The sequence below is a fragment of the Egretta garzetta genome, unplaced genomic scaffold (genome assembly GCF_000687185.1).
Source record: "Egretta garzetta isolate BGI_Z169 unplaced genomic scaffold, ASM68718v1 scaffold14, whole genome shotgun sequence".
Classification (NCBI taxonomy): domain Eukaryota; kingdom Metazoa; phylum Chordata; class Aves; order Pelecaniformes; family Ardeidae; genus Egretta; species Egretta garzetta.
In genome coordinates, this window is record NW_009259588.1 from 6,411,506 (window position 1) to 6,428,499 (window position 16,994).

The following is a 16,994-nucleotide window of genomic DNA, read 5'->3' on the forward strand; positions in this document are numbered from 1 at the left end:
ATTTCAGGGTGGTAAGATAGAAGAGAGAGCACATTATGATACAGCATGTCTGCTTGGCAGGAAGCTTTGAAAGTATGGAAAGCAGGGGCAGGACTAAACTCAGATTACAGACCTGCCAAGAAAAACTCCGGGCCTCCTGGAAAAGTTGAAACCAAAATCTGTCTTCTAAGTTTGCAGACAGCTCCTGTTTTTAGGCAGGTCAAATGACAAGGAAGACTTAATTAGAGAATGTTAAGCACAGCCGTGGAGTGATTGCTACCAGCAAGGAATCTGCTCAGTCACAGGATTTCACATCACCCTTGTGTTATCCAGTGGGTGATGTGACGTAGGGAAAAGATACCTCCAGTTGGGTGATTCTGACATAGCTGAACAGCGGCATCCACTCTTTTTGGCAGGAAGATTGTATTAAAAAAACACCAAACCTCTCCTCAGCCCAGCCCACTCCAACATCGGGCTGCCTGCATTGAGGCCTTTGTTCTGCCTGACTTTCTCTGGCTCTGCAGGTCGCCCAGTTCTTGCTGGCATTGTTGTTGTTGGGAGCTTGTGAACTGAGATTGCAACCTCACTGCATTCCCAGCTGCCTGCACAGAAACCTGGCCTTTCTTCAGCAAGAGCGTTTCCAGAAGTTAGTACAACAGGAATCAACTTCAAAGCATTTAAGATTATTTCCTTCGTGTTGTTTATAGCAAATCTGAAGGGTCCTTGTAGCCTCTTCGGGCTAACTGAACAGAAACTTGCTTGAAACCTGTGAAAGGGCAGATTCTGGTCTTGCTGATTGTCAGGAGTTGTTGGGATTCACATTGGTACATGTTTGAAGGCCACCGTGGGTTGTCCCTGGGACAGAGGAGCATCAGAAAGCTGAGATCATACAGGCAGCAGTCCTACTCTGATGGTAGGCCAGACAGATCAGTCTGATCTGTGTCACAGGTACAGGGCTTGAACTGATAGAGGTTATCCTGAGGCAATAAGCTTACAGTATGTGGTTAGGTATAATTGAGGAAGACACACTGGGGACATCTGACTAGCTGGAGCCAGGTGTATGTTTGTCAAAGGTGGGTGGCAAAATAAACTTCTAGATAATGTTATTACTGTCAGTGTTTATTGACTGCTGTTGAGGTGATTGGCTATGTGAGCCACGTAGAATATAGCCTCCATGCCCAGCATTTACAAGCCAAAGCCTTGATACTGATACTTCATTGTCTAGCACAGACCTCTGTGCTTGCTGAGAGCCTCTTGCGGCGGGAGGAGTTACATACCAGATAGCAGAGACTAGGTGATAAAACACATGGATGTACAATTCACCTGGGGATGGAGGCCTGGACAAAGCGTGGACAAGAGACCCAAAGAGGACTTTTGGTTAAAGTGATCATGCTGTCTCTTTTTTGGTGGATCAATGTAAAGTCTTCATGAAAGGGATGTTGAGGTGTTCATTATAAAACACCAACAAAGCAGCCATTTGAATCAGAGAAAGTGTGAGGGAGTCCCAGATGTGAAGACTACCATCAACAAATGGCTAAAGATGTGACTGGAGGAGGCAAGTCTCTGGGAACAGGAGGAGTGGAATGGATTGAGTGCAAGTGAAGAATTGTGAAGCACCATGAAGAAGATGCTGAGAAGCTTTACAAGTGGAAGATGACACTACTGACTAGTGTCAGGAGTCAGAGGCAGATTGGACATTTTGACAGAGGTGAAACAAGGTAGAAGCCTATTTGAAAAGGCAAGGAACAGAGAAGCACTGAAGGTGGGGGACAAAAATGCCAGGAGGGACAGGTACTTTGGGAGAGAATTCTAGAATTCTGGAACTGCTGGATGGGAACCTGGTATGTATTTGGTATACTGAAGATGCCACTGCTGTCTGGGTATTGGAGATGATAATGGAAAAGATGTAGGCTGATCAGGAGAAATAGAGGTGTTTTGATGGAGGAATGAGAGAAAGCATGAAAGCACTTCGTGTTGGGCTCTCAGATGGTTCACATAACTGCACCCTTGGAAAGGCTGATAACAAGAACACATTTCTCAGAATGCCCCAGGGAGGCACTACTGTCTCCTTTTTTAAAGATGAGAAGTCAGAGCACAGAAATACTAAGTTCAGTTGCCTGAGGTCACATATATTTTTGTGACACAGCCAGGAACAGAATGTGCCTTTTGAATCCTACGCCAGCATCTTTAACACAATACTGCTGTTCCTTAACGGCGGTGGTGAGAAGAGATACAGGAGCAGGGAAGGAAGAGGAAGGAAAAATCATGTGGAAAAGTCAACCGGGGACATACACTGGTTCCAAAATATACCTGACAGATCGTACCAGCTTTTTTTTTCCTGTTTTCAGTAGCTGTGTGTGTATACCTACTGTTGCAAAGGCTCACTGGCTCAGCTGGAGCACAGGTGAATATTGATTCTAGGGCCAGCTGTGATCCAGGCAAACTTAAGCTGTATCTGCCTGGAGGGCTGCCCAGGCCACAAATCCAGGCCGACTCCAGCTGAATTTGTACAGAGCCAATCTGGTTATCAGTAACTTGTATTATCAGGCATACAAAAGGCATCTGAGGGACTCCATCCAGATCCAGCAGAACTGTGCAAGTGCTGCAAGATTGGGCTGGCATCAGCACACACATACTCTGTAATGGCTTAAAGAGAAGGCACTGTGTGAGTACTGTGTCCAGTTCTGGGCTCCCCTGTCCAAGAAAGACAAGGAACTACTAGAGAGAGTCCAGTGGAGGGCTACAAAGATGATGAGGGGACTGGAACAACTGTCCCAGGAGAAAAGGCTGAGAGAGCTGGGCCTGTTCAGCCTGGAGAAGAGGAGACTGAGAGGGGATCTTATCAACACTTACAAATATCCTAAGGGTGGGTGACAGGAGGATGGGGCCAGACTCTTTTCAGTGGTGCCCAGAGACAGGGTAAGGGCACAAACTGAAACGCAGGAGGTTGCATCTGGATCGGAGGAAGAACTTATTTACTTTGAAGGTGACAGAGCGCTGGAACAGGCTGCCCAGACAGGTTGTAGAGTCTCCTCTGGCAATATTCAAAATCTGCCTGGACGCAATCCTGTGCAGCCTGCAGGTGAGCTTGCTTTAGGAGGGGGGTTTGGAACCAGATGATCTCCAGAGGTCCCTTCCAACCGCAGCCATTCTGTTATTCTGTGATTCTGTGAAATGTGAATGAGCAAAATCAGCCCAGATACAGCGTAGGCCTCAAGGGGAGAGTCAGTGCATTGAAGTGGCATTGTGTCGAAACAGGGTGAGTCTAGCAAACTCTGGCGAGCTACTGGGATGCTTGTATGCAGCATACCCCATCACATCCTGTATTATCTAAGGGGTTGTTGCCAGGTGCTCCAGTCCCCCACAACCTAAAATAATGGCATGCTGTCTGTCTGTACTTGAAAGTGAAAGTCTGCAGCTGTGTGTCACAAACATCACAAATGCTTCTGGTCATACAAAAACCCATGCATAAGTAAAGAAAGACCATGCTCAAAACTACAGCCTCCCAGTTGGATGTTAGCTGGTGGAAAAGTAGTGGAACAGACTTGAAACTTTCAGACATCTTTGCAACACTGAAACAGGGTGGAAAGTTCTGGAGAGCACTGGAAAAGTATATTTAATATGGATTTGTGATTCCTGGAGCTGCAGGACAGTAAGCATGTGTCATTCCAATGTTTAGACATGCTGCGTCTGCTGTAACATAGCTCTTCTCTTCTAGAGAAGCTTGATGAATTATCTCGCAGTTTGCAAAAGTTACTCAAGTTGGATGCATTTCAATCCTGTAATTCAAACATATTTGCTTTCCTCCCAGAACAGGCAGTCAAAAGAAAAATAATAAATAGATACTTAAGTGGACAGGAGCCAAAATTCTGAAGTGTAGGTTTCATGTGACTGTTTTGCATTAATAATTTGGAGGCTGTGAGACCCCCAACCAGAGACAGGACTAGAACTGGGGATCAGGAGATAGTATGGACAAGGCGAAGCATCGAGAGTGTCCTTCGGCAGGCCTATGACTTGTTTAAAACAACGCCGTCTTTGAAACCCTGACCCCAAATCTGTCCCTCCTTCCTTGTGTTGTTTTTTTCCACCCATGAAGACATCAACTAGATTTCCCAGGGTACTTATTTCTTGCAAAGGTGGAGCAAGATTGTGCCAAGTAACAACAGGAGCTCCCCACCAGTAATTGAGAGTGTCTTAAAGGATGAGTGTTCCCTTTGTCTTTGGCAGGTTAATAGTAGTATCAGACATGAGTCAAACCGAGGCTTTAAAACTCAGCCATCTGAAAGAGAGCTCAGGAAAAAAGCTGCCAGGTAGCTGGCATGATAGGACACCTGAATGGGTGCCTGGCTATAAATATTGCTTGTGATGTGCTCAGCGGTTTTGCACAAGCCTCATTTTTAATATCCCTTTACCATGGACATACTGTTCCTTTCAAACAACACCCAGGCAAAGGGAGGCGAGGTCAGCAGAGCAGCTGGGTGCTCTGCTCCCCGGCACTGCTACTCAGTCTGCTCTTTGGCAAAGGGGTGGGGGGAGGGAACTGGCTTTTATAAGTCACTGCACACCCCACAGTTGTCACGTATTCTAAGATCAAAAAATTCCCAAATTCAGATTTGTCTACAGAGCTTTTAAACAGATGGCAGAAGCTGAGCGGATTTGATCATGATTTCACTTTTCAGATTTCAAGGTCCAGTGCTATTGGATAGCAACACATCAGAGCAAATCCTCATGTCAGACTTACCTAACCTGGGATCTCCTCAGATTTTGGACATGTCCATAATGGGGTGGGGTTAGTTCAGGCTTATCTGCTTTCTATGAAGTGAGGTTTATAGCCCTGTTCTTTTGCCAGTTCTGAGAAGAAGCTGGGCAGAGGGGAGGCCTGTTCTGACACATACACATTGAAGAAGCAGAGAGGCTCAACAGGAAAATGCTTTGTTTCAGGGATGGGTCACCACAGGCTCATAAAAGAGTAAAAGCCAAACTTTTTCAAGCAAGACTAGATATGCCAAAATATCACAGGAGGAGCTGCTGGTGGAATAGTTCCAGCCCAGCTGGAAATATTGGAAATCATAGTAGAAAATCAAGAGTGATTCCAAAAACTTTCTTGGTGGAATTGACTTTGTGATTTGCAAAGCCAGGAGAGAGGGACAAACTGAATAGGCATGACTGAGTATTCAGTGTTGTTATTTAGTATCTGGAATGTATTTAGGAGTTGTAGCTATGGGTTAGACCTCCTTTGCGGAGTGTGCTGAGAACCACAGAACCCAGGGGTGGTGGTCCTTGGCCCAGAGTTTTTAAATAACAGGAACCAAATGCAGACCCATCCAAATCTCTTTCTTTGACAAGGGATCACCTGGACCTACGCTGAACACATATGACTTGAAAAATCCATTGTTTTGTTAAAAAGCATGCTGGTTTTCTATCAGTGTTGGGAGGAGTACATTACATGCATGAGTATGCTTTCCTTCAGGGCATGTTCCCACTCACAGCTTGTAGCCCAGAAAGGTCTTGAAGTAGGAGGTGTCCTCTTCTCTGTGCATCATTGAGCTCAACAGGTCCCAGCCCTGTGATTAGGGCTTCTGGCTACTGCAGTCACAATAGTAGTTAATAAGGAACTGTGCTCAGATACTATTATGAAGTAAAGAGTTAAAACTGAGTTTGACAATAGCGTGGGGTGGAGTAGAATAATATGTATCCTTGTCATCACAACAGAAAAGGATTCATTCCATTTAAAATACCAGAGAAATTCCAGAGAAAATTCAGCATGTGTCAGTTCTTCAGGAAAGCATTTCTTCCAAGTTTGCTGCATCTATTACAGGAGGGGGCTTTCTGTACCAAACTGTTTAGGGCTGGCTATTGGTTTTGGAGGCCACCGTGTTCTTGCTTTGTCTTTCACCCTCTTCTCCCTTCCCTGCTTTCTTACTTGTCACTTTGCTGATCACAGGAGCCGGTGCTGATTTTGTCATGCTTGGAGGAATGTTTGCTGGCCATGACCAGTGTGCTGGAGAGATTATGGAAAAAAATGGCAAGAAGGTGAAACTATTCTATGGAATGAGCTCTGATACAGCCATGAAGAAGCACGCAGGAGGGGTTGCTGAATACAGGTATGAATTCCACACAGGAGTGATTGCAGTGAGCCAGCCATCCAGTAACTTCTGGAGCGGAGTTGTGCAAAAGACATCTGTTGGAAACAGGCCCATGCCTCTATTCCTGTTTAGGAAGCTGTTACCAACAGCTACAGCAGCAGATCTGAGGGAGGGATGACATCAAGGGGGAGACAGAGAGAAGGAGCTGGGGGTGGCTAGCTGAGAGCAACTGTGTTCACTTGATTGCAGCCAGTGCTGTGTGGTCTGGGAAGTCATTAGTCACTCATGACTTAGGGGTCTCTCGGAATGTGTATGAATTAAATGCTGGAACATGGCATAGCAGGCTGCAGTTTCTGGCCTTTTGCTTGTCCAGGTTGGGTGTCCTGTTTGTGTATGGGTTCGCGCTAGCCCACATGTTCCCTTCTGTTTGCAAAAAGTGGGTGCGTGGTGAACTGGTGAAGCTCAGCTGGGGTTTCCCCAGTATCAAGTTGAGTTACAGCTGCAACGCTAATGAGTGCCCAGGACCTGCAAAGCACCCTCAGTCATAGGCCCAGGACTCCCTCCTGTGCTTGTTCAGCAGTCTTCTTACGGGTAACAGAACACCAGAGCAGCCCCAAATCATGCAGCATGCAGGAGCTTGGGTTTTGAGCTAAAATCCTCAGGGGAGAGGAAAGGAAGACAGGCTTTGCAAAGGAATCTCTTGTCCATTGCTATTTTACTCCAGAAAGTGCTGAGAATTTTGACTTTTTGAAAAAGCAGATGACTCCAGAAAACCTCTGTGTCTTTTCTCTTATCAGTGGCAGATACAGTCACTGCCCTTAGACAACATGGTTCTTGCATAATCTGTTAGAGAATGTTTCCTGTCTTACAGTATACACTGCTTTATTGAGGGGTCCCTTTTGACTCTTCTTCTCTGCTGGGGTAATTCAGGCCCCAGTCCCATCTGGTAAACTGCTGTTTGTAAGTATGTCGGGGCCAATGACCTTACCTAGTGTTCCAGACATTCAGGATTGATGGGTTTTGTTGGCCTCGTCTGCTACAACTACTCCAGCATATGGGTTTTTCCCCAACATGTCCAGCTGCTACCACGGGTAAGAGTTGTGGCACTGTGAAGGTGGCAGTGCAGAATGTACAGCAGAATGGGATCCACAAAACAAAACAGAATTCACACTTTGACACAAAGATGTGCTGATAGGACCATGACAATCCCAGACATCACGCTAGATAGAAAGCATTTTTGACCCCACCTCCTGTCCTCTACCCTGGCACTGGCTCTTGTGGTGGTTTTTGTCTGCCATTTCTGAAGACCTAAAATGCACCATAAAAATGTGCATTAGTTTACCTAGCACTTCATAAAGTGGTAAGACACAGCCTACTTCAGAGCATTTACACCTGTCTCCTTTGGCCTAAGTCATAGAACCATAGAATGGTTTGGGTTGAAAAGGATCTTTGAAGGTCCAACCCCCCTGCAATAAGCAGGGACATAGAATCATAGAATCACTTTGGTTGGAAAAGACCTTTGAGATCATCGAGTCCAACCTTTAACCTAACCCTGACATCCCACCACTAAACCATGTCCCTAAGCACCTCATCTATCCCATCTTCAACTACATCAGGTTGCTCAGAGTCCCGGCCAACCTGACCTTGAATGTTTCTGGGAATGGGTGTCATGTTTTAACCCCAGCTGGCAACTAAGCATCACGCAGCTGCTCGCTCACTCTTCCCCCTCCCCCCCGCCCCAGTGGGATGGGGGAGAGAATTGGGGAAAAAAAGTAAAACCCATGGGTTGAGATAAAGACAGTTTAATTAAACAGCAGAGGAAAATTAATAATAATAATCATCATGATGATGATGATGATAAAAGAATATACAAAACAAGTGATGCACAATGCAATTGCTAACCGCCTGCTGACCGATGCCCAGCTTGTCCCCAAGCAGTGGTTGCTGCTCCCCAGCCAACTCCGCCCAGTTCCTATATTCAGCATGACCTCCTGTGGTATGGACTATCCCTTGCCCAGTTGGGGTCAGCTGTCCCGGCTGTGCCCGCTCCCAGCTTCTTGTGCACCTGGCAGAGCATGGGAAGCTGAAAAAGTCCTTGACTGGTCTAAGCACTACTTAGCAACAACTAAACCATCAGTGTGTTATCAACGTTCTTCTCACACTAAATCCAAAACACAGCACTATGCCAGCTACTCGGAAGAAAATTAACTCTGTCCCTACCAAACCCAGGACAGTGGCGCATCTACCACCTCTCTGGGCAACCCGTTCCAGTGTCCCACTACCCTCATAGTAAAAAATTTCTTCTTTATATCTAGTCTAAATCTACCCTCTTTTAGTTTAAAACCATTACCCCTTACCCTGTTGCAACAGGCCCTACTAAAAAGTCTGTCCCCATCTTTCTTATAAGCCCCTGCTAAGCACTGAAAGGCCACAATAAGGTCTCCCTGGAGCCTTCTCTTCTCCAGGCTGAACAACCCCAACTCTCTCAGTCTGTCCTCATAGGAGAGGTGCTTGGATCATTTTTGTGGCCCTCCTCTGGACCTGCTCCAACCGGTCCAGGTCTTTCCTGTGCTGAGGGCTGCAGAGCTGGACACAGGGCTCCAGGTGGGGTCTCACCAGAGCACAGTAGAGCGGCAGAGTCACCTCCCTCGACCTGCTGGCCACACTTCTCTTGATGCAGCCCAGGGTGTGGTTGGCCTTCTGAGCTACCAGTGCACATTGCCGGTTCATGTCCAGCTTTTCATCCATCAGTACCCCCAAGTCCCTCTCAGCAGGGCTGCTCTCAGTGCCTTGCCTCAATTGATACCAGGGCTTGCCCTGGCCCAGGTGCAGGACCTTGCACTTTGCCTTGTTGAACCTCATGAGGTTCACATGGGCCTACTTCTGGAGCTTGTCCAGGTCCCTCTGGATGCATCCAGTCCCTCAGGTGTGCCTGCAAACTTGCTCAGGGTGCACTCAATCCCACTGTCTATGTCACTGATGAATAATAATGGAGACTAAGGAAGGCTAGCGGTAGACGTTGTGCAGGAGAGACCTGGAGACAAATGAAGTTTTAGGCAGGTTTAGGCTAGACATTAGGAAAAACTTCTTCACCGAAAGGGTTGTCAGGCTCTGGAATGGGCTGCCCAGGGAGGTGGTAGAGTCCTCCTCCCTGGAGGTATTTAAAAGAAGGATAGATGAGGTGCTTAGGGACATGGTTTACGGGTGGGATGGCAGGGTTAGGTTAAAGGTTGGACTTGATGATCTCAAAGGTCTTTTCCAACCAAAGTGATTCTATGATTCTATGAAGTCATTCGCTTTTCTGGTCTGGCAGGAAACCCAGGCTCATTAAAAGAGAAGCCTATGTGAAAATGGGGAAACAGAGCTTGTGGACGCTGCACTTACCTGATTGTCTGTGACTACTAGACACAGTCTGGTTCAGTACTACTTTCTGAGGAAGACTTCTGAAGAGAAGAAAATCAGTTGGACATAGGGATGAGAGATGATAGTAAAGTTTTTCAAGGGCAAAAAAGCTTGTGATGAGTTTTGGCAAGTTCCAAGGGCGTTTGGTTTTGCAGGAAAAAAAAGATGTTTCTTAATAAGCAAAATTATACAGCTAATGCTGTAGTTTGAGGACAACATGTATATTCTGGCAGATTTCTAAAGCCAGGATTTTTCTGCATCTAACAGGATGAGAAGGGGACGGGGATACCTTTACTTTCTGCCTGAGGAGGATGTACATGTCTGTCTTGAGTGGAGTGTACCCTTCCTACTTTACCTGAGCCCATGTACCTCTTTCTGGGGCTCAGAAGCTTGTGAGCAATGTGCAAGGGATTTTTTTTTTAAATCTCCTAATGGGCTGCAGCTGTACCAGTTAAAAGCACCGCTATCTGCAGGGTATCTGGCTACCCTGAGGACAGCCAGTGGATTGCTTAGGGGAGGAACCTGTGGGACTGGCTTTCCACCTGGTTACCTTGCAAGGCTCTTTTGGCACTGCAGCTTCAGTGTGCTTTTGCCTTCAAGCACAACTCTTGATTTGCAGAAGAAAGAGCTGCACAAGGGTCCATCTACATCTGAGACAAGCTGAAATGATGTATCAGGAAGATGTGCTGCATACCTCTGAGCTTTGATTCACTCTGGGTTCACATGCCAGTTCCCAGAAGCAGTGTACAGTTTGGGGACTTATTTTTGTCCCCCAGCGAATCTGCTTGTCATCAAAGCCTCTGAACAAATGGTCTGAGTGGACAGCACTAGTGATTATCTCATAATTTAAAAGTGGCAGCTGCCAGTTAAACAGAGGTGCTGGCAACCTTTTATCTGAACTACAATAACTTACTGTCCTTTGCTACCCTATGCTTGTGTCAGCTGGAGTGTGGGAAAAGCCTGATGCTGGTCAGGCACGTAGTTAACGGCAGCTCCCAGAGAGATCACAGAGCTGCCCAAGCATGCTGCATGGATCTCAGTGCAGCATCATCATTTAGGGCCTGGCCGCCACCACAGAGCTGGTGAAAGCTGCAGGAAAAGTTCGAGAAAGCTTGCTGTACCAGTGGGCTAAGGACTAAGGCAGAAGTTAAATTCGGCCCCACCTAGTTAGGTGTGCATGTGATCTGGCAACAAAATTTATCACCAGCAGGAGAATTAATTGACACTAGTCCCCCTTAAAAATGAGATAAAGTGCAAGTATTATGCCTTGTAAGAGTAAAGGATATACAGAAGGGTGCTGTATTTGGCTCAGTCTAGACACACCCTTTCAATGCCATATGGGCAATACTACACAAATTCTGCTTGATCCATAGCTGTATTTTGATTTGCATCCTGATTTTAGAGTCCCCTGGGGATCAAGTTCTGAAACCTCAGCAACAAGGGAGCAGAAGCACAATCTGAAATTTTTAATCCCTGTTGAGGTATTGCCTTTTTGTGCCCCTAATAGGTGACACGGGAGTCCCCCAGTCTACTGCTACCTATGACAGCTCCAAACATTGAATCTGTTAGCCTCGGCTGCTAACTGTGAAGGAACCGATTCTCATCTTTTTCACATTGCAGCCACAACGCAGAGCTGGCTACCCATCCCAGCCTTGGTCTTGGTCTTGCTTGGCCTGTCCCAGCATGATGAGTGTCACTATGGTTTAAAAATAGCAACTGTTAGTTATCCAGCACCGTAAATGTGCTGGGCATTGAAGAGACAATTGGGAACAGGGCAAGGCTTTGCTTTGAATTGCTTTTGTAGGAAAACTTACAGAAGTTTAGTCACTCACTAGTTTAGTTCATGGCAAACTTGAACCAAAAGGGTTCTAAGTCAGCATTTTAAATGCTGGATACCCCAAACACGTCAACTCAGTGGGGCTTCTTTATATTTAAAATGCCCAGCTGTGAGTCTGTATCAGTGACCCCAATAAGCTGTTTTGTCTTTAAAAAGAGCCTGAGCACTCACAATGTTTTATTCAAGCAGTGGGGAGCTCAGTGTGCTCAGCACCCTGTAGAATCAGACTACTTGTCACTTAACTTCATCTTCTCCAAATTACGCATTTTGGCTGGAGAGCCTGAGCCTCCAGCAAACAGTTACATTAAAATTGACAGCAAAGGTGAGATGGGTGTAGCAGGGAGTAAAGTTGTGAGAGTAACTGTTTTTGTAATGAGTATGTCAAGTGGATCCCATTTAATTTTGTATGAAATCTGTGTACCTGGTTTCATTACTTTTATGTCATTTATATATTGGTTTATTTTTACCTCCTTCACGAGGAACATGGATCAGAGCTGGGAATTTCTGAGCGGCAATTATTAAGTTTCTTTTATGGGAGAGAAGAAATAAGCAAGCAGGAACAGAGACCACGGTATTGTTCAGTTAGAGCCAATTTGCTTTTGTTAACCCTTTTGAGATTTCACAGGTTTTGTGTGAACGCTGCAGTTCTACTGTGGTCACTCAGCAATTCACAGCTGCTACTAAGCTGAGTTTTGGCACTTTATACTAACCGTAGGGTGCAATTTGGGCCACAGAGGCAGAATAGCACCAGCAGCTGGCTACTACTTACTGTCTTTTTCTGCATCTCAAATGATAACCTGGAAGGCCTGCCCCCGGTTCCTGCCATTTCTTACATACTCCACTCATAAGGTTGCCTCATGCCGGGCAGCCTGACCCCTTTATCCCCACCCACATCTTGCTGGGCAGACAGAGCACCTTCACCTCATCCACCCTGCCAGGATTCCCACTCACCGTGCGCATCCCTCCGTGCCAGCAGCAGGCTTGAGCTGTCTGGGAGTTAGAGGGCGCGCCACAGATTGGACCCTGTGCAAAAAGTCTAAAGCAAGTAGTTCTCCCTTTCTATTTGCCATTCAGTGGTTAGCGAGGGACAGAGTCGCTGCTGAGAGCATCTGAGCATACCTTTCCCAGCTGTCAGAAGTCCCTCCCAATTGCTCCATCTTCATCTTTCTTTTCTGAGAAAGAGTTAGTTTCAAGTCATAACTCCAGGAGAGATGTCAGAGCTGCAAATCCCTCAGCAGCTCCTGCTGACTTGCTTATGCAGCCCTCTGCCAAGTGTGCCAGCTTTTGTGATGCCCCTTGTAATCCATGCGTGGCCTGTGCACAGGCATTTGTTGCTGGCCAAACAGTCTTCACTTGGGTTTTTTTTTTGTTTAGTTTCATTTATTGCCAACTAACACAAACTTCTAATCACTGTTGGGTAATTAAACAAACACATAATAGCTTTTTTCCCCCTTTTCCAGACTGCACTTAAGCCAGACACCTCTCTTCGCCCCTCCCATCTCTCAGCTCCCCTTACTTTCACCACAGGTCACACTCAGTCTCTCCAGTTCCTTCAGTGAGGAAAGGGGTGGCACAGGACATCGTGGTGATGTGTGTAATCGTTTCTGTCTGCCACTCCTCCTTCTTACTGTGCCTGCTGTATCGTGGGTCGCCCACAGGCCCTTTGCAGGTGTCTCTGCTTTGGCATGGGTCACCTGGGGACTACAGTCCCTTTGGGAGCACACACCTTCAGCGTGGAGCACCTCCTTTCAGGAGGGTAACTCCAGCTGCATGTCTCCTCAGGCGTGACCAAGCGTGTCTCCTCTCCCAGTGGCTGCTGCTGTTTCTCACATAGACTCGGGCAGGGGTGTCACGTGCTCCCCTGACTGGCTGAAGTTTTGGTGGCTCACACCGGTTTCAGAGCCAGGTGGAACTGTCTTTGTGACTAGCATGAAGCAGATCATGGCCTTCTCCCACACAGGTCACGCCAGCAGCCCTTGCTACCCAAACTCTACCATATACCCCCAACACAGCACCCATACATGTAACAATTGGGTGCTCGTATGTAAGTTAACTGGGTGCTCATGCATTAACAAGTTGGGCACTCATGCATGTATAACAGGGTGCTTGGGCATAAATTATTTGGGCATGCATGAACTAATTGCATGCTTATGCAAAAATTAATTGGGCATTCATGCATAAATGAATTGGGCACTCATGCAAGGATTTATTCCGTGCTCATACATGAACTAATTTGGCACTCACACAAGAATGCAGCAAGCCCAGCAATTTATGGTCTATATGGCACACCTCACCTCTGCTAGGCACATTATCAAAGAACTCTTGGAATGCTAATCCATTTTCAACTCTTTCAACATCATCACAGTCTTAATGTACATCAGTTATAAACTCCACTCTTCCTCCCTTTGGACCAGACAGTAGGAATCAATACTTAATAAATGTCACTCCTCCATCCCGGGTACCGTATTACAGGGGTTAACATCACAGTTTGGTTATATACCCATCACATACAGTGGTTAATAGTGCAACAATGTATACATACACGTACTAAAATTCCAACCAACCAGGAACATAACAGCTGTTCAAGTTATTCACTGTGCTGTAGCATAAAAGCATATGATAAGACCATCCAGGCAAAAATTACCACCACGGTTGAAAGTACCAATAGGGTCATGAGTTCAGTAGCTGTAGGGCTCATTTACATCCAAAGAGGGGTGTGTGTGTGAACAGTGTTTGCATACAGCACAGTGGCCATTTCCCCATCTGGGGAGCAGGATGGCACACCAAAGAGCTTTGCTGTCTTGGGGCTTGCTCCACAGCTGTAACAACGTTAACAGCGCTCTGGCCTTTCTGTTGCACTTGCAGTTGCTTAACTCACAGCTCTAGATTTCTGTCCTGCTTCCATCCTATACTCTTCCTTCTGGAACATCCATTTTTCCCAGCATGTAGGGTGGGAGCACGGAGAATTTTCAGCCCTTTTTGACACTTTTTTCCAAGGATAAACATAAAACTGGACTCTCAGCATTTTCTTTGGAGCTAATCTCGCACCTCTCTTCCAGCGGGCTTCCCCCAGTAGGGTATCTGTAGGTTACTCCTGATCCCACCAGCTTATCAGCTGATCCTAGAAGAGCAGTAGCAACTGTCTAGCTTTGGGGCAGTGACATTAGGTGTTCACCACTTCTGTTGGTTTTGGTCTCCAAAGCCAAAAGTGGCATCCCACAAGCTCCAGCTTCCTGACACCACCACAGCCACTGCAGGGGAATGTCCCAGGGGCAGTGGCTGTAAGGGTCGCACATTTCTGTAATTTTGCTGTGAAAAAAGGACCGCCAAGTGTTCACGCTCTCGGGAGCAATGTTCCCATCTCTGCAGGTCTGTTAACTGCTGTAACTGGGGCTGCCCTTGCAGTCAGCTCCCTGCTATCAAACCCCTGCGAGTTATGCCCCACATGATGCTCAAGCATGAATTAACAGGCTACTCATGCTTGAACTGATGGGGCGTTCATGCATAAATTAATTGGACTCTCATGTGTGAACTGTCATGCGTGAATGCAGTGAAGCCTGCATGTCTCACCCAATACAGCATGCCAAGCTCTTCAGACAGCAGGATCTGGTAGGTTAAATTCACACTGGTTTCCCCAAATCCCAGACATGCGCTGTCTCTCACAATCTTGCAGGAGCCTCCCCGGAGGCCGAGCTTTGACTGGAGGAGGTGGGCATGGCCAAAAACCAAGCTGCAGAATGGTAGCATGACTGCTTTGTGTCGTGTTGTGGGCCAGGCCTTCTCTCCCTGCTGACGCTGGAGCTGAAAAGAAAAGCCCGTGAACTCCCAGCAGCGCAGGCCCTAACGACTCACCACTGCGCCCCATGCAGTCTGCTAGGTGGCAGTGGCACATACATCTTCAGTTGGCCGCTTATTATTGTGTTTATTTAAAGAGTTTCAAGAAAGAGTCAATTACTCATCAGATGCAGGGAGATTAATCATGGTTCCTTATTCACATGGCATATTAACACTTCTCCTTTATTGTCTCCCTAGGGCTTTGACCTCACATTTAAACTAACAGAATGAAATATAGCCAGGCTTGCACTGAAGTACCTCCACATAGCCGCTGTTGCTCTTGTTAATGATTTTCAAATGGAGCCTCCAAATAGGCATGCCCTTTCTTTCTTGCACTATCCCCTAAACAACTTCTTTAAGGGAGAAGTAAATAAAGCCACGTTTACAACAATGACAGATCCCTGCCATGATTTCTGCCTCCATTTTATAGGGGAGAAGAAGAGCAATCCCCTCTCCCCTCCGCATTTCTCTTAGACCCCCCCCCTCCTAAGGCCTGCCCCTCCGAAGGAGCTAGCATGCCATGCAGAACAAGCACGCTCTAAAGCCCAGTGAGATCAGCTGGTGACCGGGGAACTCCACTGCAGGAGGAATTGCTGAGCGTGAGGCTGGAGAAAGCTGAAGGGGAAGGAGTGAAAGTTATTTGCCTGGATGCTTTCCATCGTGTAACTCTTCAGATATGCTTTTGGGAACAGCGCAGTCTGTGCTGGCATGTACCCATACTTGACAGTATTCACAGCACTGCTATTTTTTCTGGCCTTTCTGCCTGGCTCTGAACTGTGCTAGCTCACCTTTCAGCTTCAGGGGACAGCTCTGCAGCAGGTTTCAGTAACGGGTTTCCCACTCCATCTCCTTGGGCTCTGGAGAATCAGGCTGGTAGGAAACAGCCGGAGCATCTCCATCTGCGTCCAGTCAGTGACATGGGACAGAGCCCCAGGGGCTGTGAAGCCTCTGTAGAGCTGTGCTGAGTGGTGCCTGCTGAGAACCAGCTCCAACGTTTCTGTAAATTGCTTGAGCCCAGCCGTTCCTTGTACTTTAAAGCTTGCAACTCTCAAGGTCAAATTTACCTTTCAATAAACCTGGAAGCTTCACTTGCTTGTAGGCAGATGGCAGAGGGGAGGAAGGGGCAGATCTTAAATACACTCATGGGATATGGGGGCATCTACAAGATCTGTCTGCTTCTAGTTCCCAGTATTGGTGGTGACTGGAGTTGAGGCATTTCAGTGCTCGAGTGCAGCAAGCAGCCACAGGCAAACAAGCAATTAAACTGGGGCAACATTTGTACGCTGCAGCATGCAGAGTACTAAGCGCCACATTGCTCCAGTAAGCACACTACTGTGTTTTGCATCTGGACATAAATGCAGTAACCGATCTCTTCTTCAGGGCTTCGGAGGGCAGAACTGTGGAGGTACCGTACAGAGGGGACGTGGAACTCACCATCCTGGACATCCTTGGGGGACTGCGCTCCACCTGCACCTATGTGGGAGCTGCCAAACTCAAGGAACTGAGCAGGAGAACGACGTTTATCCGAGTCACCCAGCAGCACAGCCAGGTCTTCTCTTAGCCCAGCGCTGGGGGGCTGGAGAGAGAGGGGTCGGGGAGAGGAGCAGGAAGGGCTGCTGGTTTGTTTTGCTTTCTCCTCCATGTTGTGTTAGTGGCAAACTCTCCCCTCTCTCAGACTCTCAGTGTCATAGCCGTTGGAGGGGCTATGGCTGGGATTTGGAAGGGGAAGGTCGTGCTATTAACATAGCGACATTGGTTCAGAATGCAATAGCCTCATCTTTTATTCTTGTGCCTATTTTATTTTTTAATCAACATTTCTTCACCTGTTTTTTCTGCCTCTGATAAATAGCTGCTGA

General features: G+C 47.0%; 1 protein-coding gene across 1 annotated transcript in view; it reads left to right on the forward strand.

Moving 5' to 3' along the window:
- GMPR (guanosine monophosphate reductase) overlaps window positions 1-16,901 on the forward strand; it is a 43,691-nt gene extending 26,790 nt beyond the window's left edge. Inside the window, exons 7-8 of the mRNA XM_035893519.1 lie at window positions 5,924-6,083; window positions 16,519-16,901. Of these exons, the coding sequence (XP_035749412.1) occupies window positions 5,924-6,083; window positions 16,519-16,699 (341 nt within the window). The 3' untranslated portion in view covers window positions 16,700-16,901. The remainder of the gene's footprint in view (window positions 1-5,923; window positions 6,084-16,518) is intronic.
- Window positions 16,902-16,994: the final 93 nt, after the last annotated feature.